The 23,962-nt window shown below is 47.6% G+C and overlaps 1 protein-coding gene across 8 annotated transcripts; it reads left to right on the top strand.

Annotated features, from left to right (window-relative positions):
• Window positions 1–756: 756 nt before the first annotated feature.
• On the top strand, window positions 757–20,146 carry LOC147372432 (apolipoprotein L3-like). 8 transcript variants are annotated; one of them, XM_086401330.1, is made up of 5 exons: window positions 757–1,407; window positions 6,417–6,515; window positions 11,082–11,188; window positions 11,432–13,077; window positions 14,362–20,146. In XM_086401330.1, the coding sequence occupies exons 4-5, from the start codon at window positions 13,067–13,069 to the stop codon at window positions 15,230–15,232; spliced, it is 882 nt and encodes a 293-aa protein (XP_086257456.1). In that variant the 5' UTR covers window positions 757–1,407; window positions 6,417–6,515; window positions 11,082–11,188; window positions 11,432–13,066; the 3' UTR covers window positions 15,233–20,146. The 8 variants fall into 8 exon arrangements, 7 of the variants coding, with proteins under 7 accessions (XP_086257456.1, XP_086257457.1, XP_086257458.1 ...); XM_086401331.1 differs by having other exon boundaries at window positions 11,432–13,109; XM_086401336.1 differs by lacking the exon at window positions 757–1,407 and adding an exon at window positions 4,793–5,049 and having other exon boundaries at window positions 11,082–11,656; window positions 12,998–13,109.
• The last annotated feature ends 3,816 nt before the right edge of the window (window positions 20,147–23,962 follow it).

Raw genomic sequence — 23,962 nt, 5'->3', positions numbered from 1 at the left:
ATGCAACAGATACATAAAAGTTGGCTTTAAGAGCAAACTATGGTTGGCTATCCTCATGGAATAATCTCCTGTCCCTCCCTCAAACCTGGATGGAGGGGACCATAATGGCCCAGGGACATTTCCTGGAGTGAAGCAGCCCTGAGGGAAGGGCAGGCAGGCTTCCATGGGGCATCCAGGTCCACTGCAGTCACTTCTGCTTGAGGCAAACCGAGATGTTCACCAGTAGTCCTGATGCAGAACTCTCAGACTGTGGGAACTCGACCTTCATTTCTTCATCTGTGAAATGGAGCCAGCACTCCTAGAGCTGATGTGAGATTCAACAGCAAAGGCGTGGACGGTGTGAGCACAGCGCCTGCCACATGCTCAGCCCTGTCCACAGAGACTCTTTGCTCAGGAACCCAAGCAGGAGACAGGGCCAGCTCTCCGTTGCAGATGTCTCTGAGTCACCAGGACACTGGTTTTCTGATAAAAGTCCTCCATTTGGAGAGAAAAATAATCTGTTGTCAGGTGGAGATAAGCCGAGGTAGCAAAGGGCAGCGTGCTTTCAGCCCTTCCCACGAACTTCTGCATCCACCTTATGGCAGTGACCACCAATGCTGGGCCTCCTCCTGTGGCCACCGGGACTAAAGGTGTGAGTTCCGTCCCTGCCAGCAGGGCTAAGTCCAGAGGGATCTGATCATAAGGGGTGGAGGTGGGGCTTAGAGTGGCTGAGGGGTGACGTGAGGCCCCTCTTCCAGGTACGATGGGCGCAGAGCAGGAAACAGTGGGCTCTGCAGGTGAGGTCACAGAGGGCTTCTCAGAGGAGGTGATGCCAGATTCGGGCTTTGCAGAAAGATTTCTCCCGGTTGGGTGCAGCAGGTGTCCCTGGCAGAAGAACCTGTGTGAGCCACTTCTGGAAGCCACATGAATGTGGCCCTCCACAGCAGAGTGTGACCAGTATGCACTGAGCAACTGGTGTGTTCTGGACAGTACCATGTGCTGGTGGCACAAAGGTGAACAAGGCAGGTAGGCTGGTGAGTGTGGGGTTGGTGAGTGAGAAGATGGAATTATGGAGGAGTGATTTGCCAAGGGTCTCACGCTGTGTTGGTGGCAGGTCTTCCTTCAAGGAGCCCGAGGCAGGGTGGACTGAGTCAAGGAGGACGTGGAATGTCAGGACTGGACTAGTTTCTCTAGGGTGTCAGCAGGAGGGGGAATAGCCCAGGGTAGAGCCTGGTGGGCAGGATGTTTATTTGACTTGGGAACTCAGAAATAAGGATTTTGATTTTTCTTTTGCTTCCCAGAGTTTATCAGGGCCCAGAGGGTGTAAGTGGTCATTGCAGAGATGCATAGCTGGTGGTTGCATCTGCACAGATGTGAACAACTGGATCTTGTTCACACTTGGACAGAAGAAGGTTTCTGAGTAAGCAGGTGGGTAAATCCCCGCCCATCCCATCTACCCATCCTCAGGACGACTGTCTGAGAAAAGGATGACTGTCCCTAACTGACAGAAGAAGAATGGAAGCTCAGAGGGTGAGGTCAGCAGGTTAAGCAGGGGCAGAGCCTGGATGTGGAGGCGGGTGTGGCTGAGGGCTTCCTCCCAGCCAAGGGCCCCTAAACAGAGTAGAGGGAGGGCCACACCTGCTCAGGTGGGCTCAGCTCAGGATGCGGACTTCTGAGACATGATTAGAGACCCCTGAAAGAAGGTGTATACTCCGGGTACTCAGTCATTTAGGAAATTAAAGAAAGCAGATGGGGTGAAGGAGGGCAAGGAGTCAGAGCCTCTCCTCCTATGACCTGGCCACCTTGAAGCTGTCCCGAGGGTGCTAGGCTAGGGCTGATGGAGGAAAGGGGATTTTTTTCAGATACAAGGAATCAAGGTTTGTTGAAAAACCCTGCCTCTGAATGCCAGGCTCAGTGCCAGGCCCTGGGGACACTGCGGCCTGGAGACGGACAGGACACCAAGCAGGGAGTCGAAGGGCATTGGTTTCCTGTGTTTGCCAGGCCCTCTGCTCAGGATGTGGATGATGGGTGGTCCTGTGTGGGGAAGGTGACCCAGCTGGAAGAAGTGAGAAGGGCTCACTGCACAAGGTCCATATACATCCCGGTGGTGCAATATTAAGATAAAAAGCCAAACTTTACAGACATCAGTATCATAGCATTTTCTAAATCCAACTTGAACATCTGAGAGTTTATGGTTCACATACTGTTGAAGCCTGGCTTGGAGAACTTTGAACATCGCTTTGCTACCATGTGAGATGAGTGCAATTGTGTGGTAGTTTGAGCATTCTTTGGCATTGCCTTTCTTTCTGACTGGAATGAAAACTGACCTTTTCCAGATCTGTGGCCACTGCTGAGTTTCTTTCAGTCCCTTGAGGTTTTTTCTCTCTGGTGTACGTTGGATCCTTTTGAAAGATTGGTTGATTAGGATCTTTAGTTTCTTCTCCATTCTCTTCCTCTCTCTCCCTCTTCTCCCCTCCCTCCATTTCTAATTTTAACAGGGGAACTGGGGTTGTGCTGTGTCATTGAGAAGCTGGTAGTTTCATGTCCCCATAAGGGGTCCCACCCCTCATATTTTAGCCAGGCTGTGCCCAGGAGGGCGGAGGGTGCCCAGAGGCCCTGGACTGGAGGAGCAGCAGAAAAGAGACAGGGCCCCTGATGATGCGGGAAGGGTTCTCAGACCTGGAGAAACTGAGCAAAAAGGGACCATGACCAGGAAAGTGCCACCTTCAAGAGGAGCTGGAGAGCAACTGGGGGAAGGTGGCAGAGGGAGGCTTGGAGCTGGGCCTCCAGGGACAAGTAACCCATCACACGGTGAGGCCAGTGGGGAAGCACATGCTGTGGGGAGGGGCAGCCTGTGCCAAGTGAGGTGTCAGTCTCGTGCAGCAGGCCCTGTGGAGACAGTGTGAGGAAGACAGGAGCTGGGGCAGTCAGGAGGGTGCGGGTGCTTGGTCAGGGACTATCTTAGCGCCCCTTTCCCTTCCCAGGGAGGGTGACTGCAGGCACAGGAGGGAGATGGGTGGTGAGAATCTGTCTGCCCACGAGGAGGGGAGGGATGCATGACTGGCCATGCAACTGGGCAGGCCTCTCCCACCAACAGCCTTCCGAAAGGGACCAAACAGAGGCTAACAGAGGAGGAAGCCCTGGATAGGAATCCAGCAGAGGAAGCACTATCAGCATCCACACCCAGCTGAGGCCCCAGACAAGGGTCAGGATCAGGTCAAGAATGGGAGGGAAGGATGGAAAGATAAGTCCAGTGTTCAATGCATTTACAATTGTTTGTTGTTATCCAGGAGCCGGCCCTTCTGCCTGAGCCCTCCTCTTCTTTCTACTTGACTCTGTTCTCATGTTTCCTGATTTCAATAGGCTGACCAGGCTCCTGGGGTCCTGCATCTTTGGGGCAGGAGAGGAGGCAGGGCACCAGCCAGCTCTCCTCTTCCATCTACTGGAAGGAGGGCCTGCCTTTGTGAATTCTCTTCCATCCACATGATGGTGTGCCAGACTCCAGCCCCGGTGGATCCAGGGAATTCGAAGGGGAGATGGCTTTGGCGATCAGGATATGATATAATTAAAGATATAAAGAGTGGTTAAATAGGGATAGCTCAGCAAAGAAATTCAGTGAAGAAAAGAGGCTGAATAACTTGGTTTACGTGGAGAACCAATACAATTCCAAGACAAGGAATTTGCACCACCTACATAGGCCGCAGGCATCCTCCTGTTCTCCTGAAGGAGAGGAGACACTAAGACCTCCCCGGTCAGATCTTAGAAGCCCAGGGATTATTAGTAGGCTTGGCGAGCCTCCACCCTCCAGATGGGAATTCAGCCAGAAGGTGAGAGAAAGAACGACATGGGGAGACCGAGCTTTGGTGAGTTAGGCCCGCACTTTATTTTCCAAAGTAGTTTTTATACCTTAAGTTGTGCATAGAGGATAATGGGGGAAGGGGTAGAGTCATGCAAGGTCAGCAGTCCTTGATCCTTATGGAAGCCCAGCTTTCTTCCTGCAAACTTATCATATGCAAAAGTTTAGGTGATTTACATCATCTTCTGGCCAGGAGGCCTATTAACATTTTATGACCCTTTCTTCAGAAAACTTATTTTTCTCTAAAGGTGATTATTCTAAAGTCAGGCACCACCCTCCAAAAGCATTAGATAAAGTTGCATTCCTATAGGGCAAAGGTGTGGTGGGCTATAACAAGAAAAGAATTAACTCAAGGGTCCAAGGTTACAAACATTAAAGCTACTACTTACATTCCCATACACCAATTATTAATCAATACACTCCCAGGGACACAGTAAGTAAGGGATATAGAAACTTAGCAGCAAACATTGGCCCAATAAATGAAAACCCTTCACCAATATAATTTCTAATCAACCCACTATACTATACTAATAATCTTCTAACTGCTGAAAGGAATCTGTATTTAGAAAGTTTAGAACATCTCGTGCCTCTCACAGTTGGGAGGCTGTGAACAATCACATGTGGCCGGACAAGCCTGTCAGGTAGGCTAGAGAACCTTCAGAGGAGTTTGTAGGTTGAAATACTCTTGTCACGCCCAGGAATTTTTATTAACTGGAGCTCTAAGTTAACTCCTTCTCCAAGAGAGGTGGTAGGGGACAGCCCCTCGTAAAGTCAGAGGTGTAGGTGAGAGTACAAAGCAGTAAAGTAGGCAGACTCTAGTTTTGGGGGTAGATGCTCCAGAATTTCCAGGGAGACTCCTGAGGCTCGATCCCACCTTTGCGTATGCCGAGCCTCCTTCCTCATGACCTTTGCCACGGGCGGAGTTCCTCACGCTGGCTCCCAGCAACGGTGCCTCCAGCCTTCACCACCAGGCACACTCCTTAAAAACAAGCTAATGGTTATGCTTCCTGAGGGAGAGCTGTGAACATTGCAGAGGAAGGTACAGAAAGAAAGATTCTAGGCTTGGAGCTTGGTGAGGGTATTTAGGGGAAGCTCTAAGGAAATGGGGCTGCTCTAGATGGGGAGCTGCGAGAATGGGAGGCAGCACTACCGACGGGCTCTCAGTACCTCATCTATGGAGAGGGGAGAGCAGAGCGAGGCTGAAGATGTGGTTGGTAAGAAGGAGCAGTCCTGCTTTTCAGCCAGGGGAGGGGGTGTGGTGTTGGGGGGCAGAGTGACGGGTGTTTGCTGTCTCCTTCGCTCCTGCTCTCAGGGTGACCCTGTGTGAGGCTGGAGTCCTGTGACAGCCTTTACATCCAGCAGGAGAAGAGCAGCACCCTGTTGTGATCCCAGACCAGCCTCCGGGTGTCAGGGGTTCTTTCTTTCTCAGTCCTCTATAACAATTGTGTAAATAAACAGAAAGGAACATACCCATAGACGTCAAGACTCCTCTTATTATTTAATTCAATTAACAAAATACTTCCCATTTCATTTACTCTTCTTTGCACCATAGAAATAAAAGAAAGAGACCAGCTCAGTTGTGTCCAACTCTTTGCAGCCTCATGGACTGTAGCCCTCCCAGCTCCACTGTCCATGGGATTTCCCAGGCAAGAATACTGGAGTGGACAAGCATTTCTTTCTCCAGGGGATTCTCTCTGCCCAGGCATTGTCCCATTTCTCTTTCATCTTGTGTCTCCTGCATAACCACTAGCATTCTTTTTAACCTTTATGTCTCTCTTTTTAGCCACACTTTTCTAAAGTCCTCTCCTTTGAATATTATTATGAACTCATGGCCTTTCACAGACTCAGCCTGTCTCAATGAAACATTCATAGCAATCATATTTTATTGTTATTAGTATATGTGGGTGCCGCCTAATGACCACTTCTCTGATCATCTTCAAGAGCATCCTTTTCTTTGCAGGAGCAGAGATGCAGTCTCTGGAATTCACCTCCCCTGCAACGGGTCTTCCTTCCTTTGAGTGGACAGAAGTCCATGGGTGTACATGTGGGTGGGCAAGATGCTGCCAGACAATATCTCTTTAAGGTCACAGTTCACTCTCATTATTCTGGTTTAACCCTGTTTTCATGCCTACTTTTCTAGAGAACTACGTTTCATCAACATGACATGTCTCCTACACTGACAGTTCTCACAGCAGGAGTCACACATTTCTTGTTGGCATTTAATTCAGCTTCTTCCATCATCTTTAAGGTGGTGGCACTAGAAACCACCGCATTCTTTGGGTTACTGACTGCTATAAAGTGACTGCTGCTGTCTTAGAGTAAAACAATCCAGTCCTAAGTGCATATGGTTAGAACAGATCAATTTGTACAGAGGGTTCTGCTCATTCCTTCCCAAGGAAAAGCTTCTTCTTTAGATAGTTAATCAGTGTCTTTCAATGCTATTACTACATTGGGAGCTGCAATAGTGTGAGAATGTGTGCCCAGGAGACAGGAACCTGGACTTGGAGTCTGGCTCTAGCACTAGCTGTGTGCTTTGAGTACATTGCTTCACCTCTCTGAGCTTCAGTTTCCTTTCTTACAGGATCATTGTGAGAACTAAAAGGAAGTGAATTCATACCAAGCAGTTGGGAAGGTGCCTGGTGCAAAGTGGGAAGTCATCAACCACAATAGCTAATAAGTGGTAAGTATTGCATTTTGCTTTTTCTTGACTTAAATTTGATAGTGTTTATTTACTTCTTATTAGGAAAAATAAGGATTTCATTTATTTTTATACTTTCAATTATACCTTTCCCCTTCTTCTCCTTATATCATTATTCCACTAATTGTGTATCCTCTGTTACAAAGCTTTGTACTTGGAAGCACTTTATTTACATCTCTGTTTCTTATGCTCTCGACTGGACCTACTATTTCTTGATTCCCAGCTTTGTAAACTGAGTTATTAATCTTCCTCCTCCCTTCAGTACTTTGGCTCCCAAGTTCTAGAAGTGTATTTTGATTTTTATATTAACAAGTACATTTACTTCACATATTTAAATACTGTTTCATTTTAAAAGATAAAGGTTATTTTATTAAGATCAGATTAGATCAGATCAGTCACTCAGTCATGTCCGACTCTTTGCGACCCCATGAATCACAACACGCCAGGCCTCCCTGTCCATCACCAACTCCCAGAGTTCACTCAGACTCACGTCCATCGAGTCAGTGATGCCATCCAGCCATCGCATCCTCTGTCATCCCCTTCTCCTCCTGCCCCCAATCCCTCCTAGCATCAGAGTCTTTTCCAATGAGTCAGCTCTTCGCATGAGGTGGCCAAAGTACTGGAGTTTCAGCTTTAGCATCATTCCTTCCAAAGAAATCCCAGGGCTGATCTCCTTCAGAATGGACTGGTTGGATCTCCTTGCAGTCCAAGGGACTCTCAAGAGTCTTCTCCAACACCACAGTTCAAAAGCATCAATTCTTCGGCGCTCAGCCTTCTTCACAGTCCAACTCTCACATCCATACATGACCACAGGAAAAACCATAGCCCTGACTAGACGGACCTTTGTTGGCAAAGTAATGTCTCTGCTTTTGAATATGCTATCTAGGTTGGTCATAACTTTCCTTCCAAGGAGTAAGCGTCTTTTAATTTCATGGCTGCAGTTACCATCTGCAGTGATTTTGGAGCCCAGAAAAATGAAGTCTGACACTGTTTCCACTGTTTCCCCATCTATTTCCCATGAAGTGATGGAACCGGATGCCATGATCTTCGTTTTCTGAATGTTGAGCTTTAAGCCAACTTTTTCACTCTCCACTTTCACCTTCATCAAGAGGCTTTTGAGTTCCTCTTCACTTTCTGCCATAAGGGTGGTGTCATCTGCATATCTGAGGTTATTGATATTTCTCCCGGCAATCTTGATTCCAGCTTGTGTTTCTTTCAGTCCAGCGTTTCTCATGATGTACTCTGCATATAAGTTAAATAAACAGGGTGACAATATACAGCCTTGACATACTCCTTTTCCTATTTCGAACCAGTCTGTTGTTCTATGTCCGGTTCTAACTGTTGCTTCCTGACCTGCATACAAATTTCTCAAGAGGCAGATCAGGTAGTCTGGTATTCCCATCTCCTGAATTTTTCACAGTTTCTTGTGATCCACACAGTCAAAGGCTTTGGCATAGTCAACAAAGCAGAAATAGATGTTTTTCTGGAACTCTCTTGCTTTTTCCATGATCCAGCGGATGTTGGCAATTTGATCTCTGTTTCCCCTGCCTTTTCTAAAACCAGCTTGAACATCAGGAAGTTCACGGTTCACATATTGCTGAAGCCTGGCCTGGTGAATTTTGAGCATTACTTTAGTAGCGTGTGAGATGAGTGCAATTGTGCTATAGTTTGAGCATTCTTTGGCATTGCCTTTCTTTGGGATTGAAATGAAAACTGACCTTTCCTAGATAAAGGTTATTTTATAATGACTATAAATGAAATAAAACTAAGACTTTGAATCACTAATAAACCTGTGAGTTAATACACCTGTGAGTTATAATACACCTGTGAGTTATATCGTATTATATATATTAATATTACTTCAGTTTTAAAATGGTCTCCAAAGGACTTGGACAAAGATATATTTACTTAAGATTTTTTTTTAATCAAACAAAAGAGTTTACATTTTTTTGTGATATTTTAATACATTTTTAAGAGCTAACTTGTACCATATAGCTTTACATGCTTCTCAGCAGTTCACTTCAGTTCAGTTCAGTCGCTCAGTTGTGTCCGACTCTTTGCAACCCCATGAACTGCAGCATGCCAGGACTCCCTGTGCATCACCAACTCCCAGAGCCTACCCAAACTCATGTCCTTTGAGTCAGTGATGCCATCCAACCATCTCATCCTCTGTCATCCCCTTCTCCTCCTGAGTTTTAGTTTTTCCTGATGTTTCTAACTGGCTTCCTTTTCACTCCTTGCACGGTTTATCTTCAGCATTTCCTCCATTTCTTTCCAAAGGTGCCTCATGTGATACCGAGTCCCCTGTCCCCACAGACTCTGGACTTCTTATCCCATTCTGGACAGGTTTCTCTCTAGGTCTGCTGCGCACCCAACTGGGATCCTTGGATTCCCTTCCCACAGGGTTGATGTTCCTGACTCCTGGATCCCGTATCTATCTCTCGTGGGTATCCTTTACCTTCCTCCATAATTAAACAAACACGTCATCTATTTTTTTTTCCTGCATCTCATTTTCAAGTAACTTTCTAAAAGTCTGCTGAAGGGTGAAGGCTGCTGTGAATGTGGGGTGGGACGTGGGGGTGGTGGGTTTATCCCCTGCTCTCCCCTTGGCCTCCCTCTCATCTTGCTCCCTCTGGGGGTCTGCCCAGGAGACCTTTCTCTCCTGTGAACACATTCCCTGTTTCTCTCCCTCTACTGCACTCCTCTTTACTCAGTTATCACTTCTCCGTCCAGTGAGTCTTCAAATATTTGTGAAAGATTCTGGTCTCCTATTGCTCCCATGCTTGTTTTTGTTAGCAGCAGAGGGAGAAGAGGGAGGCTATGGTGAGTGGGATGAGCCCAGTGAGTGGGGTGAAATCCAGTCTACCAAGGGCAAGACTTCTGACCTCGGGCAAGTCAGGTAACATCTGTGAGTCAGCTTCCTTATCTGTAAATACTGATACAATGTACATATCTCAAAGGTTAATGAAATGAAATACGAGTTATCATTGGTAAAGTTTTACAGCAAATAATAATACAGAGTAAAGTGAAAGTTGGTCAGTCATGTCCGACTCTTCGTGATCCCTTGGATTACACAGTCCATGGAATTCTCCAGGCCAGAATACTGGAGTGGGTAGCCATTCCTTTCTCCAGGGGATCTTCCCAACCCAGGGATAGAACCCACATCTCCTATATGGCAGGTGGATTCTTTACCAACTGAGCCACAAGGGAAGCCCAAGTGAAGCTGTTTCCACTCGATTTTGAACCCGGGACTTTTGCATGTTAGGTGAACGTGATAACCACCACACTACAGAAACCAGGCACTCTTATCGGTAGATGGTATTATACCTATATATACCTTTACCATCATTTCAGTCAAGTCTCAGGAGGAGTAGTTGACAGAAGCTCTTTTGCTTTCTTAAAAAGAGTAGCTAAACATCATCAACACTTGCTTTCCTTCCTCATCTCCCATGGCAAGGTAATCACATGCAGAACCAAAATAAATGATTTAATTACAAAGATCTGAATTTTTTTTAAAGAAAGACCACTGAGAATGGGTATATCTGAAAGGATGGACACCCTCATATATTATAAGTGTGAACATAAATTGCTACAGTTTCTTTGCATAGCATGGTAGCTCTAGGTATGGAAAATTTTTAGGTGTTGATGCCATCTGATCTTAATTCTACTTCTAGATATAGCTTAAGGATACAGTCTCAGATGTAGGTGAAGCCTTACACAAGGAGAATGTTCTTTGCACTATTATTTACATAAAGGATTAGAAACTACATCAAGTCCAATATTCAGGAGGGGAAAGCAAGGAGGACAGAACAGCTGCAGGGGTCTCAGCCACTCAGAGCAGGGATACAGGAATTGGGGCAGGGCTTGTGGGACTCCAGGCCCTTGTGGGGAAAAAGGCTCTTGCAGAAGCAAGGAAGACCTGGGCAATGGGAGCCGTATCACCAGGAACTTTATCAAGGAGAGACTTGATAGGGAGCAAGACATCATTTTGGAAGGAAGAGTCATTTACCAATTAACATATATCCACAAATAAATCTTTTTGTATATATAGGGAGTAGAGCATAGTCATCACACACATGTGATTTACATCAGAAAGACTCAGGGTCTAGTCTAGACTCTGGCACCAGCGTGACAATTTGGACTCAGCTAAGTTTGAGTAAGTTTCAGGAGCCTGCATGTTAAGGACATTGGATCAATGATATCATTAATATTCGTTATTACCAATTCAAAAACACAGGTGTCCCAACCTCACCTCATTTCCAGAGTATTCACCTCCTATCTGTTCTTCTAGTCTCTGGCTTTATTGTTCCTATAACTTCGCAGATAGCTGTCTCCTGTCTGATTACCTTCTCCCAGGAGCCGTAGGAGGTGAATGACTTTTCTTAACTAACAACCAGCAGAGCCCAGGAGACAGAGAACCGCACTGGGCTAAGTTCCTGGAGGCACTGGTGGCCGTCCCGGGGGAACCCACCGGAGAACTTGTCCCTCGCTGCTCCCTGCAGCCTCTGCTCCTCACAGTGGAGCTCACAGTCTTTTTCTCTCCCCAAGGGTGAGGTCACACCTCCTTCCAGCCTGATGCAGACAAGGAGCTGAAGGGAGATTTCTGAGAGCCCCTGCTGCCACCATGAGCTCAGAAAACTTGGGACACTGCTCAGGTAGTCAGCTCTCTCTTCTCTGGAAGGTTCCTACTTGTGATCCAGAATTGAAGGTGGTATTTCCAGGCTGAGTTAAACTACAGAGGAATCAAGAACCATGAAGAAGATGGATAGGCGTCCTTGAGCTTCCAAGAGAGGCCAAGACATCCCGTCACTCTGGGGTCTGCCCACAGCCTCCTTCCTGGCCCTCTCCTCAGGGAGCTATGACCACGGTGCTGACTTCCTGCCTCTTCCACCATCCAGCAGGTGACTCAGGACGGAGGCCAGGAGAGCACACGCGGAGCATGGACCGCAGATGGCAGTCCCCAAGGCCAGGCAGGCCTGGGAGAGGAGGTCCTCCAGCATCATTGGACTTCTCCTGCTCTCTCCCTTGGCCCAAGCCTCCTCCAGCTCCCAGACCCTGGGGCATCACCACAGAAGCTGTTTCCTCCAGCTCTTCCCAGCCACCAGCCCAGCCTCTCTGCAAGGGTCACTGGACCCTGCACTGAACCCCAGTCTGGCCTTTGCCACCTCCCACCTGCAGGGGAGGGGTGATGAGGATCACATCTGGCTCCACCCCTCCTCCACCTGGTTAATCCCCTCCCCTGCCCATCCTAGAGTCTGTGGTCAGAAGCAGGAATCCTCTCACATGGTAGTTTTACTCAATGACATGGGGTCCTAGAGTCTTTTTTAAAATTAGGTAACGTGAGTTTGTAATGTTTTCTAAGTTTCGTGTGTACAACATTATATTTCTACTTCTATATACGCTACTGCATGCTCACCACCAAAAATGAGTTGCAAAGAATCCCCATTGTGTGCTATAGAGTAGAATGAGCAAATCACAAGAGTTTTAAATGGAAGGAAGTTTCAAAGTCTTGTCCAAGAAATGTCTGACACTTGACCTTGGATTCAACCTCAGAGCTTTCAGCTCTGTGGCCTTGGGCTGTCCATTGTCCTGTCTGAGTTTCACTTGCCTCTTCTGTGAGATAAAGATAATGCCTCTTTGTGTGGATTTACCAAGAAAGACATTTGATATCAAGTTTCAGCCCATACACACATATATAGCCTGGCCACCAATATCTTACCTACAATTCCATAACCTCCAGATCTCTGAAATCACTCAGGGATTTTGATAACTCATTGAGGAGTAGTCTTACCCTGTAGTGATCTGAGGCTATTTGTAGTCATTACATTCTTTATCCCATTTAATGTGAGTATTCAATTGTCTCACTACCCAAACATGAAAGCATTCATTTATAGGGCACTGCCCACCTATTCTGGAAGGGGTAACTAACAAATCACACTTGCTCTGTCTTCTCTTTGTATATGTGTGTTCAGTTGCTCAGTCATGTCCAACTCTTTGCAACCACATGGACTGCAGCCTGCCAGCCTCCTCTATCCATGGGATTCTCCAAACAAGAATATTGGAGTGGCTTGCCATGCCCTACTTCAAGGGATCTTCCTGACTCAGGGATCAAACCTGCCTCTCTTACATCTCCCGCATTGGCGGGCAGGTTCTTTACTACTTGAACTCCTTGGGAATCCCACCTATGCCCTCAATTTACCTGGGAATCCCACATAGGACCTCATTTCACCTAACCTCCTTACAAGCCCTATCTTCAGAAAGGTCACCAGGGGGTTAACTCCTCAACACAAATTGGGGGGTGGAGGGGGGACAGTCCATCCATAACCCTAGGTGACCTCACCAAGAGCACCCCAGGTGACTGCTGCTCAGAAAGATGAATTTTAACTATTTTATACTCAATAACATTTATGTCCCACCACTAATTCTTCTAATCTTATTCCCTCTTCTTTCATCTACATATTGAGATCCTTTTGAGGAGGTCGTTGAATGTCTCTGGGACATACTGAGCAGAGAGAAGCTGCTACTCCTGTTGAATGAATTCCTGGTGAGAATTAAGGCTGAGGCCAGTTTGTCCAGGTAACCGGCACAGGTGCACCAGGAAGGTCACCCACGTCCCCCAGCACCAGGCCAGCTTCCTCCTGGAGTAACGCCTCCTCCAGGCAGAACCCTACTGTTGGGGCCAGGGGTGTTCCTTCTCAAGATCCCATCAGGAATGTTTCCTCCATGTCATTTGCTGACAGTGAATGATCGTGGGTTGAGAAGAGATGAAACCTGCAAGGAAGGCGCAGGTTATGTGACCTTGGACAAGTTACTGAACTACTCTCTGCTTTAGTTTCTTCATCTTTTCATTTTTACTGTGAGGACACTGAGATCATACATGTAAAGTGCTTCCCATAATGACTGACATGGAGTAAGTACTCAATCAATAGTAGCATTTAAAAGTTCCCACCAGCCACAGGATAGAGACTGGGCAGGTTTCACATACAAAGCTTCCATTGTCCTCAGGACACATTACTGACATGGATTCGGTGTGTGATAAGATGCATGGAGTACTGCCCATCAGGGACACTCCCCTTGCTTAAAAGCCTAATTACCCTGATCTGTCATCTCCAGCCCTCCTGGAAGTCAGACTCGTGCCCCATTGTCCAGCTCTACCAGATGGCAGAACTGATACAATGAGACCCAGAGACCTTGGGTCACTTGTCCTCTTCTCAGACTGACCAGTGACCAAAGGCCCAGGCAGGCAAGGACACTCCTATCAGCCAGAATTCTAGGGGCTTAGGGACCACTTCCCAGTAGCCAAGGGCAAAGGGCAGGGAGACTTCTCACTACACACTGAGGCCCTTGAATGAAGGTTTTCTCCTCCAGTCCTACTTGTCTTTGTTTATCTGTGGAGTTCCCACCCCAAAAACTCTTTCAAAGTGGTGGTGTTGACCCACCTGTGAGACGTCTTTACCACATACCTTTTCTTTGGCTGAGCCATATGGCCTGTGGAATCCTCATTCCCCAACCAGGGATTGAGTCAAGGGCAGCAGTGTGAGTGCAGAGTTGAAACCTCTGGACCACCTGGGAATTCTCTCAAATACCTCTCTTAAGTTGCCGGTATCCTAAGGTGACCTCATTTACTTATCTAAGTTTAGCTATTTAAAAATGGAGCATCTATAAAGTATGAAACATGTTTAAGGTTGAAAGAGAAAATTTTTACATTTATAAAATTCTTTTCTAATGATTTATAGTAACATCTGTATTTATGCAGAATAGATATTATGGAGCCAATTTTACAGACAAGCAAACTGCCTTTCTAATCCCTTGACCTTCATCATTACAGGGAAGACACAGATGAAATACACAAATATCTGAACGAATTGAAAAGAGTCTTAGTTGAGGAGGACCAAGAAAGACTCCCCAAAGAGCAGCTGGACAGGAGGAGGATTCTGAGTAAGTTTCCTCGGGTGAAACGGCAGCTGGAGGAGTTCATAGACAAGTTCCATGAGCTCGCAGACAAGGTTGAGAAGGTCCATAAGGGATGTACCATCTCCAACGTGATGGCCCACAGCACCGGTGCTGTGTCTGGTATTCTGACCATCGTTGGCCTGGCTCTGGCACCCGTGACAATGGGGGCCAGTGTGGTGCTCTTGGCCACTGGGATAGGGCTGGGAGCAGCAGCTAGTGTGACCAGTGTGTCCACCAGTATCATCGAACACGTGAAGAGGTCATCAGCAGAAACCGAAGCCAGTCGCATGATGTCAACTCTCATCAAGAAATGGAAGGTTCTCCTAGAGGTACTCAAGAGCAACCTCCATATTGTTGACACAACAGAGAAAGTCACAGAAGCTGTACAATGCATTGAAATGCACATCCATGCCATGGAGACAGGCAATGCCAACCCTGGCTCTGCAGCCAATGCAAGCATCTACATGAGCCCTGGGAGAATCTCATACCCAGCCATCAAGCAGATACAGGCCAGTTTCAAAGCCACAGCTTTAACAATTAGCAAAAGAGCCCAGATTGCAGGTTTGGCTGCTGCAGGGGTCTTCCTTCTGGTGGATGTGGGCTTCCTGGTGAAGGAGTCAATACACCTGCATGATGGTGCAAAGACAGAAGCAGCCGAAAGCCTGAGGCAGCGGGCATGGGAGTTGGAGAGGAAGTTGGAGGAGCTCACCCAGATCTATGAGAGTCTGCAGGAGGACCTGAGTTAACCACCCCCAGAGCAGTGCAGGGTCCAGGGACATGTGAGGGTCTAAAGTGCAGAGGTACCTTGTTTGAGGGAAAGAGAGGGAGACCACATTAATGAAGCTGGGTGTTAGGAATTCGGCATTTCTGTGGTTGTGCACATCAGGGAAGGGATGGATGTAGGTGAAAGATGAGGAGAGAGAAGGAAGGGGCCCGGAGAACGGATCAAGAGAGGAGTGGGAACCAGAGAATGAGAGGCGGGGAGAAACCACTTTTTTTTCATACTAAGAACGTTTTATTTTGTATTGGAGTATAGCCAATTAACAATGTTGTGATAGTTTCAGGGGAATACCAAAGGGACTCAGCCATTCATATACACGTATGCATTCTCCCCCAAACTCCCCTCCCATCAGAAACCACTTACTTTGGACTAAAGATGACACTGGAGGCCGAATAAAGGGAGAGGCAGGCGAACTAGCAATGAGAGGCCAGGTATAGAACGGGTTGGAAATGGGAGAAGGTCAGTTAGGATTGTTGGGATCCAGAAGTGGCAGGGGCTCCTCTATCGCCCTCCACAGGCTGTGATGTCCCAGCAAGAAGAGTCTTCCCCTGGTGGTGGTCTCTAGACCTCTCCTCCAACATCAACTCACCTTTGGCCCTAGCTGATCTGTCTTACTTCAGCACAGTTCAGTTCAGTCGGTCAGTTGTGTCTGACTCTTTGCGACCCCATGGATCACAGCAGGCCAAGCCTCCCTGTCCAGCACCAACTCCCGGAGTTCACTCATACTCATGTCCATCGAGTCAACGATGCCATCCAGCCATCTCATCCTCTGTCATCCCCTTCTCCTGCCCCCAATCCCTCCCAGCATCAGAGTCTTTTCCAATGAGTCAACTCTTTGCATGAGGTGTCCAAAGTACTGGAGTTTCAGCTTTAGCATCATTCCTTCCAAAGAAATCCCAGGGCTGATCTCCTTCAGAAAGGACTGATTGGATCTCCTTGCAGTCCAAGGGACTCTCAAGAGTCTTCTCCAACACCACAGTTCAAAAGCATCAAATCTTCAGTGCTCAGCTTTCTTCACAGTCCAAGTCTCACATCCATATATGACCACTGGAAAAACCATAGCTTTGACTGGATGGACCTTTGTTGGCAAAGTAATGTCTCTGCTTTTCAATATGCTATCTAGGTTGGTCATAACTTTTCTTCCAAGGAGTAAGCATCTTTTAATTTCATGGCTGCAGCCACCATCTGCAGTGATTTTGGAGCCAAAAAAAATAAAGTATGACACTGTTTCCACTGTTTGCCCATTTATTTCCCATGAAATGATGAGTCCAGATGTCATGATCTTCGTTTTCTGAATGTTGAGCTTTAAGCCAACTTTTTCACTCTCCTCTTTCACTTTCATCAAGAGGCTTTTGAGTTCCTCTTCACTTTCTGCCATAAGGGTAGTGTCATCTGCATATCCGAGGTTATTGATATTTCTCCCAGCAATCTTGACTCCAGCTTGTGCCTCTTCCAGTCCAGCGTTTCTCATTATGTACTCTGCATATAAGTTAAATAAGCAGGGTGACAATATACAGCCTTGACATACTCCTTTTACTATTTCAAACCAGTCTGTTGTTCCATGTCCAGTTCTAAGTGTTGCTTCCTGACCTGCATATAGGTTTCTCAAGAGGCAGATCAGGTGGTCTGGTATTCCCATCTCTTTCAGAATTTTCCACAGTTTCTTGTGATCCACAAAGTCAAAGGCTTTGGCATAGTCAATAAAGCAGAAATAGATGTTTTTCTGGAACTCTTTTGCTTTTTCCATGATCCAGCGGATGTTGGCAATTTGATCTCTGTTTCCCCTGCTTTTTCTAAAACCAGCTTGATCATGTGGAAGTTCACGGTTCACGTATTGCTGAAGCCTGGCTTGGAGAATTTTGAGCATTACTTTACGAGCGTGTGAGATGAGTGCAATTGTGCTATAGTTTGAGCATTCTTTGGCATTGCCTTTCTTTGGGATTGGAACGAAAACTGACCTTTTCCAGTCCTGTGGCCACTGCTGCATTTTCCAAATGTGCTGGCATATTGAGTGCAGCACTGTCACACCGTCATCTTTCAGGATTTGAAACAGCTCAACTGGAATTCCATCACCTCCACTAGCTTTGTTCGTAGAGATGCTTTCTAAGGCCCACTTGACTTCACATTCCAGGATGTCTGGCTCTAGGTGAGTGATCACACCATCATGATTATCTTGGTCATGAAGATCTTTTTTGTATAGTTCTTCTGTGCATTCCTGCTTCCTCTTCTTAATATCTTCTTCTTCTGTTAGTTCCATACCATCTGTCCTTTATCGGCCCATCTTCACATGAAATGTTCTCTTGGTATCTCTAGTTTTCCTGAAGAGATCTCTAGTCTTTCCCATTCTATTGTTTTCCTCTATTTCTTTGCATTGATCGCTGAGGAAGGCTTTCTTATCTCTTCTTGCTATTCTTTGGAACTCTGCATTCAGATGCTTATATCTTTCCTTTTCTCCTTTCCTTTTCACTTCTCTTCTTTTCACAGCTCTTTGTAAGGCCTCCTCAGACAGACATTTTGTTTTTTTGTATTTCTTTTCCATGGGGATGGTCTTGATCCCTGTTTCCTGTACAATGTCATGAACCTCCAACCATAGTTCATCAGGCACTCTATCAGATCTAGTCCCTGAAATCTATTTCTCGCTTCCACTGTATAATCATAAGGGATTTGACTTAGGTCATATTTGAATGGTTTGGTGGTTTTCCCTACTTTCTTCAATTTCAGTCTGAATTTGGCAATAAGAAGTTCATGATCTGAGCCACAGTCAGCCCCTGGTCTTGTTTTTGTTGACTGTATAGACATTCTCCATCTTTGGCTGCAAAGAATATAATCAATCTGATTTCGGTGTTGACCATCGGGTGATGTCCATGTGTAGAGTCTTCTCTTGTGTTGTTGGAAGAGGGTGTTTGCTATGACCAGTGCATTTTCTTGGCAGAACGCTATTAGTCTTTGTCCTGCTTCCTTCCATATTCCAAGGCCAAATTTGCCTGTTACTCCAGGTGTTTCTTGACTTCCTACTTTTGCATTCCAGTCCCCTATGATGAAAAGGACATCTTTTTAGGGTTTTAGTTCTAAAAGGTCTTGTAGGTCTTCATAAACCATTCAACTTCACCTTCTTCAGCGTTACTGGTTGGGGCATAGACTAGGATTACTCTGATATTGAATGGTTTGCCTTGGAAACGAACAGAGATCATTCTGTCATTTTTGAGATTGCATCCAAGTACTGCATTTCGGACTCTTTTGTTGACCATGATGGCTACTCCATTTCTTCTAAGGGATTGCTGCCTGCAGCTGTAGATATACTGGTCATCTGTGTCTTACTTAGGCAGTGACTTCTTTTGTTTGTTTGTTTTATTGAAGGATAATTGATTCACAACATTTTGTTAATTTCAGATATACAGCAAAGTGATTCATTTATACAGGTATCGATTTATTTATCTGGGCTTCCCAGGTGGTAAAGAAGGTGTCTGCTAAGCAAGAGACACAGGTTTGATTCCTGGGTAGGGAAGATTTCCTGGAGGAGGAAATGATACCCCACTCCAATATTCTTGTCTGGGAAATCCCATAGACAGTGGAGCCTGGCGTGTTACAGTCCAAGGTGTTGCAGAGTCAGACATGACAGAGCATCTGAGTATGTATATGTCTATATTCTTTTTTGTTCATTTCCATTATAGTTTATTACAAAGTATTGAATACTGTTCCTATGCTACTACAGTAGGCAGGCCCTTGTTTATCTGGTGTGTATCTGTTAATCCCATCTCCTAATTCACCTATCGCCACAAAACTTGTTTTAAAAGTTCATTATCTATGTCTATGAGTCTGTTTCTATTCTGTAAGTAAGTTCATTTCTATTATGTTCTGCATTCTACATATATTAATAACACATATTTGTCTTTGTCTGACATTTCACTCAGTATTCTTATCTCTAGATCCATACATATAGCTACAGATACTATTATTTCATTCTTCTTTATGGCTGAGTAGGATTCCATGGTATGTATACATGTACCACATTTCCTTTATTCATTAATCTGTCAACAGACATTTAGGTTAATATCGTGTCTTGGCCATTACGAATAGTACTGCCATGAACATCAGGGTATGTGTATCTTTTCAAATTAGAACTTTAATTTTTTTGTAGAAATATGTCCAGAAGTGGGATTGCTAAATCATATGGTAGCTCTATTGTTAGTTGTTTAAGAAAACTCCACATGGCCTTCCATAGTGGCTGCACCAATTTACATTCCCAGCAACAGTGTAGAGGGTTCCCTTTTCTCCACAGCCTCAGAGCATTGTAGATGTAGGTGATGGCCCCTGGGACTGCTGTAGGGGAGATAAATTATTGTAGTTCGATTCTCATTTCTCTAATAATTAGTGACGTTGAGTATGTTTTCACGTACCTGCTGGCCATCTGTACGTCTTCGTGAAGAATTGTCTGTGTAGATCTTCAGGCAGTGGCTTCTTGATGACGATGGTGGTGATGATGTTGGTGGCAGCAGTGGTGTGACAACACAGTGGATGGAACATCTGACACGTTGCCAGGAGCTCTTTGGGTCCAGAGTGCACCAAGAGACCAATGAAAATTGGTGAAATTTCCATGAAAATTTGTTGTTTATGGATTCCATGAAAATCCAAATGTGGAGGAGGAACAGAGGTTGATTAAAAGAAAGAAAGAAAGAAGGATGAAACAAAGAGGCAGAAACAGGTCAAGGAACTTTCGGTGTGTCAAGAGATGAAACAGCCTGGGACCAACAGACACGACTCTCTGACCCTCGGTTTCTTCTTCAGCTGGGGGTGAGGCTGGATAAGATATTTCAGGTGGTTCTGGTTCTCTCCACCTTATGTTCTCTAGACTCTGATTCGATAAATATGAGCTGATTCACTGAGGCTTCCTTGCATTGACTGAGGGGCTCAGCTGGGCTCCAGATGGCTGACCTCCTTCCCCATGAGCCTGTCTCCCAGGGTCTCAGGGAGCACATCCTCCATGGCTCCTCCTGTCTGCCTGCTGGGCTCCCATCCAATCATTTCCCTAAGATCCTGGAGCCCTGCAGGCTTCGTGGGATGCCCGGGGGAGCCCATATCATTTGACTTGGGCTGAGCACTGGGATGCTCCTCCTCCAGCCCCAGGGACCAGAATGGACACCCAAGGGTGACTGACAGCGGAGGGCTTGTGTGCAGGTGTGAGAGAGGGTCAGCCGTAAACAGAGGGGAGAGAGAGACAGCACACACCTCACCCAGGCTGCCTTCACATTTCACCAGGACTCCTGCAGGAGCTTCCAGAACTGCCTTCCTGTGTTTACCTTGGGGCACTGCCCTGCCCCACTCATCTATTCCCCGCACAGGCTAGAATGACCCATAAGAATATCAACCTTAATACAACTGCTTTCACCTCCTCCACAGCTACCCGTGACTCTGAGCACAGATGCTGAAGCCTAATTGCAGACCAAAGCAGTGTGCAGTAGCGGGGTCCCCTGAGGGCAGAACTGGAGGCCAGGCTCACTCGATCTCTAGGAGCAGGACTGAGGGGCTGGAGGATGGGAGCAGGCATGGAGGGAAAGTCCATCCAAGGCCATGTTCTGACTTGGTCACCCATCTGGGATTGCACCTGCCTGGACCTTCTGAGGCGCCTTCATGGGGTGCTTCAAGCTCCTCCTCTCCCAGAAGGAGAGGGGAGCATCCTGGTGTGGCTCTTGCCCCCATGGTCCTGCTCCACAGGGCACTGACTCTCTGAGTTTCCTTGTCAGAACATGTGAGCACCTAATTGGCTCCCACGCCTGGAGCCCAAGGCAGGAAGCCAGAGACACGGGACCTGGAAATAATCCCTGGATGTCTCCTAAGTCCCTCCCCACGTGCTGCAGGGCCCTCTCCCCACTTTTGTCCAAACATCCCTCCGAAGACTTTCCTCAGTGCCTCTGACTCCCTCTCAGCCCGTGTTTCCCTGAGGCTTCAATCAGCCCTTCCATTCCTTCCTGAAGATCTCAGCAGTCACGGCCAGCATCTGTCTGATCCCCAAATCATGAGTTTCATTCCTTCTTTAATTCTTTGTAAGTTCCTGGGGAATTCAAATCCTGCACAGACTTCTCTTGGGTAGGGTTCCAGGCACTGGATACAGAACCATTCAGTGTCCATCCCCCGTCCCCCTGAACCCTTAGATCTTGACCCCATTCAGCTCAATGTGCAGATGATGCAATTCCACAGTGACCCCTGTGTCAGGTGAGATCCCTGTGGTTCTAAATACAGAAACTGAGTTGGCTAAGTGAGCACAGAAGAGTATGCAGTGGACAGATGCAGGCCAGGTCAGAGGATGGAAAGAAGCCCCCAAACCTGCACAGTTCAGGAAGGACAGAAAGTAGGGCAGGTCCCCCTGCAGGAGCTCACAGTCTGTCCCCAGAAGGCCCCTTCCAGCAGGGAGCTTAGGTCCAAGGCCCTGGAATCTCAGTGTCAGGTTCCCAGGAGACAGAGGAGCTTAGGTCTGAGGACTATATTCTTGGACCAATAGGTCAGGCTGAAGGATGAGGAAGATGAATGGTTAACAGGGATCTGAACCCTGGGGGGAGAGTCTCAGGAAGAGAGACTCCAGATTGAGTGCTTCCTGGATGCACACGTGCCCTCTTCTCAGACCAATGGAAACGACTCTCCTTACCCTATTCTGGGTCCAACATCCCACACACAACAGTAAGTGCACCGGCCACTTCCCCAGCTGGAGACAAACACGAATCACCTTCCCCCACTGAGTGTTGCATGGATGTCAGGGGTGAAGGGCCCCACTGCGATGCCAGTGCTTCTCCTGCTCTGTGGGCTCCTTTCCCGGTACTCTGCATGTATGTTATACATGTGCAGCAACAGGGAGGTGCAGTAACCCCAGGACCTCAGGAGCACTGCTCCCCTGATACCGACCTTCACTGGGATCCCACTTCATGTCCGTCTTTCCTTCAGGGAAATTCACCCCTGTGGAGCCTGGGCTGGGCAATTGCTGTGTCAGCACTGTCACCTGGGTCCTAATCAAGACCCACTGCTGATCTGAGAGCAGATGCTTGTCACCCCAACAGAGAACAGGAGGAAGCTGGGCCCAGGGTCCAGGAGTGTGGCCGCAGCCCCCACCTGGAAGGGCCATCCTGGGTGGGGCCTCCGGGAGCTGGAGCCTCTTCCCTGGATCCATGTTGAGCTGATTGGTCAGGAGGATGCAGGGTGTCCTGTTTCAGGAGGAAGTGAAGCAAGCATGTGGTGTTTCTGTAACACAGCTCATCCTGGGCCCAGGGTGGTGGACCCACCTCCTTGGAGCCCAACCACGGAGCTGTCTGTTGCCACTTGCTGTGCATCCCAATGTGGGGAGAGGTGGGCAGAGGTCTGTCCTGCCACCCAGGACCTGAGTCCCTTCTGGCAGGGCCTGTTTTGGGGGCTTCTAGCTCCTCGCTTGGCCCTGAGTTTGCTGGTTTTAATCTGCTGTTCCTAGTTCTCACAAATGCCTTGAATTTCACAGAGCTGCCTTCATACCAAGTGGCACACAGTCTCCAGCTGCCCTGTTCCCGGGGCTTAGACCTAAGAGAACAGGGGTGGGGCTGAGACCTAAGAGAACAGGGGTGTCTTGAGTCTGCAGGGTCCATACTTAGAATCCACGGGTTTTCTCAGGAAGTTGTGCTGCTGACACAGAATATCTAACAACTGGTTACACTCAGATGCCTGTGGAGCTGGTCTGGACACAGCCTCTGCAACAAGGACAGTTGGTGAGGAGCACCTTGTACTGTCCCAGTGAGGCTCTCAAGCCACCTGTGGTGTTGCCCGTCACCCTGCACATGGCCCCACACTGCTCAGCCACCCCTGCTTAGCTCCTGTGCTTCTGAAGGATGTTGAAGCCAGTCTTGACTTTAAAGTACCTTTTTCAAAAGAAACCTTTTGGGACTTCCCTGGTGGTCCAGTGGTAAAGAAGCTGCCTGCCAATGCAGGGGACATGGGTTTGATCCCTGGTCCGGGAAGATCCAACATGCTGGGAGCAACTAAGCCCGTGCACCGCAACCACTGAGCCCACTCCCTAGAGCCCGTGCTCTGCAAAAAGAGAAGCCACTGCAATGAGAAGCCCATGTACTCAACGAAGAGTAGTGCACTCGCTGAAACTAGAGAAAGCAGCCCCTGCCCGCACAGCAGTGAAGACCCAGGGCAGTCAAATAAACAAACAAGGACACTGTTTCCCTAGTTACCTAAGGTAAAGCCTCCTGAGCCCCACTATCTACTGCCACCTTGGTTAGAAATGCACGTGGGCACAGACTCCAGCAGGTAAGGTCCCTACAGGGCCGAGGTTCTGTCCTGTCCCGTGCTAACCCCCACCTGCCCCCTCCTGCATCTCCTCAGCCCCACTCTCCCTGAACCAGGAGGAAGCTGCCCACAGAACAGCAGGGCCAACCCAGGCTCCAGGCCCCTTCCCTGGCCTTGGCCTTGCTCCAGGGCTCTGTGGTGGCCGGGGATCCCCATGGTCATCAGCAGGCTCTCCTCCTCTGGATTGAAGCCCTGGAGCTCTAGAGCAACCTGTACCGCATGGGCCAGAGCAAGGTCTTCTTCCCGGCTGGCTTGCTGGCCCACTTGGAGGAGGAGTGGGACCTGAAGATCACAGACGTCATCATGGGCTTCCAGGCCTGCTGAAGGGGCTACCTGGCCAGGAGGTGAGTTCCAGGACACCCAAGCCACCCAGCCTGATCCTGGCTTG

This window comes from Bos grunniens, chromosome 5, assembly GCF_055505025.1.
Source record: "Bos grunniens cultivar Pamir isolate PY7600 chromosome 5, Bosgru_T2T1.0, whole genome shotgun sequence".
NCBI classification, from domain to species: Eukaryota; Metazoa; Chordata; class Mammalia; order Artiodactyla; family Bovidae; genus Bos; species Bos grunniens.
The sequence above is the reverse complement of the archived record's forward strand: the minus strand, read 5'-3'. Positions and strand labels throughout refer to the sequence as shown.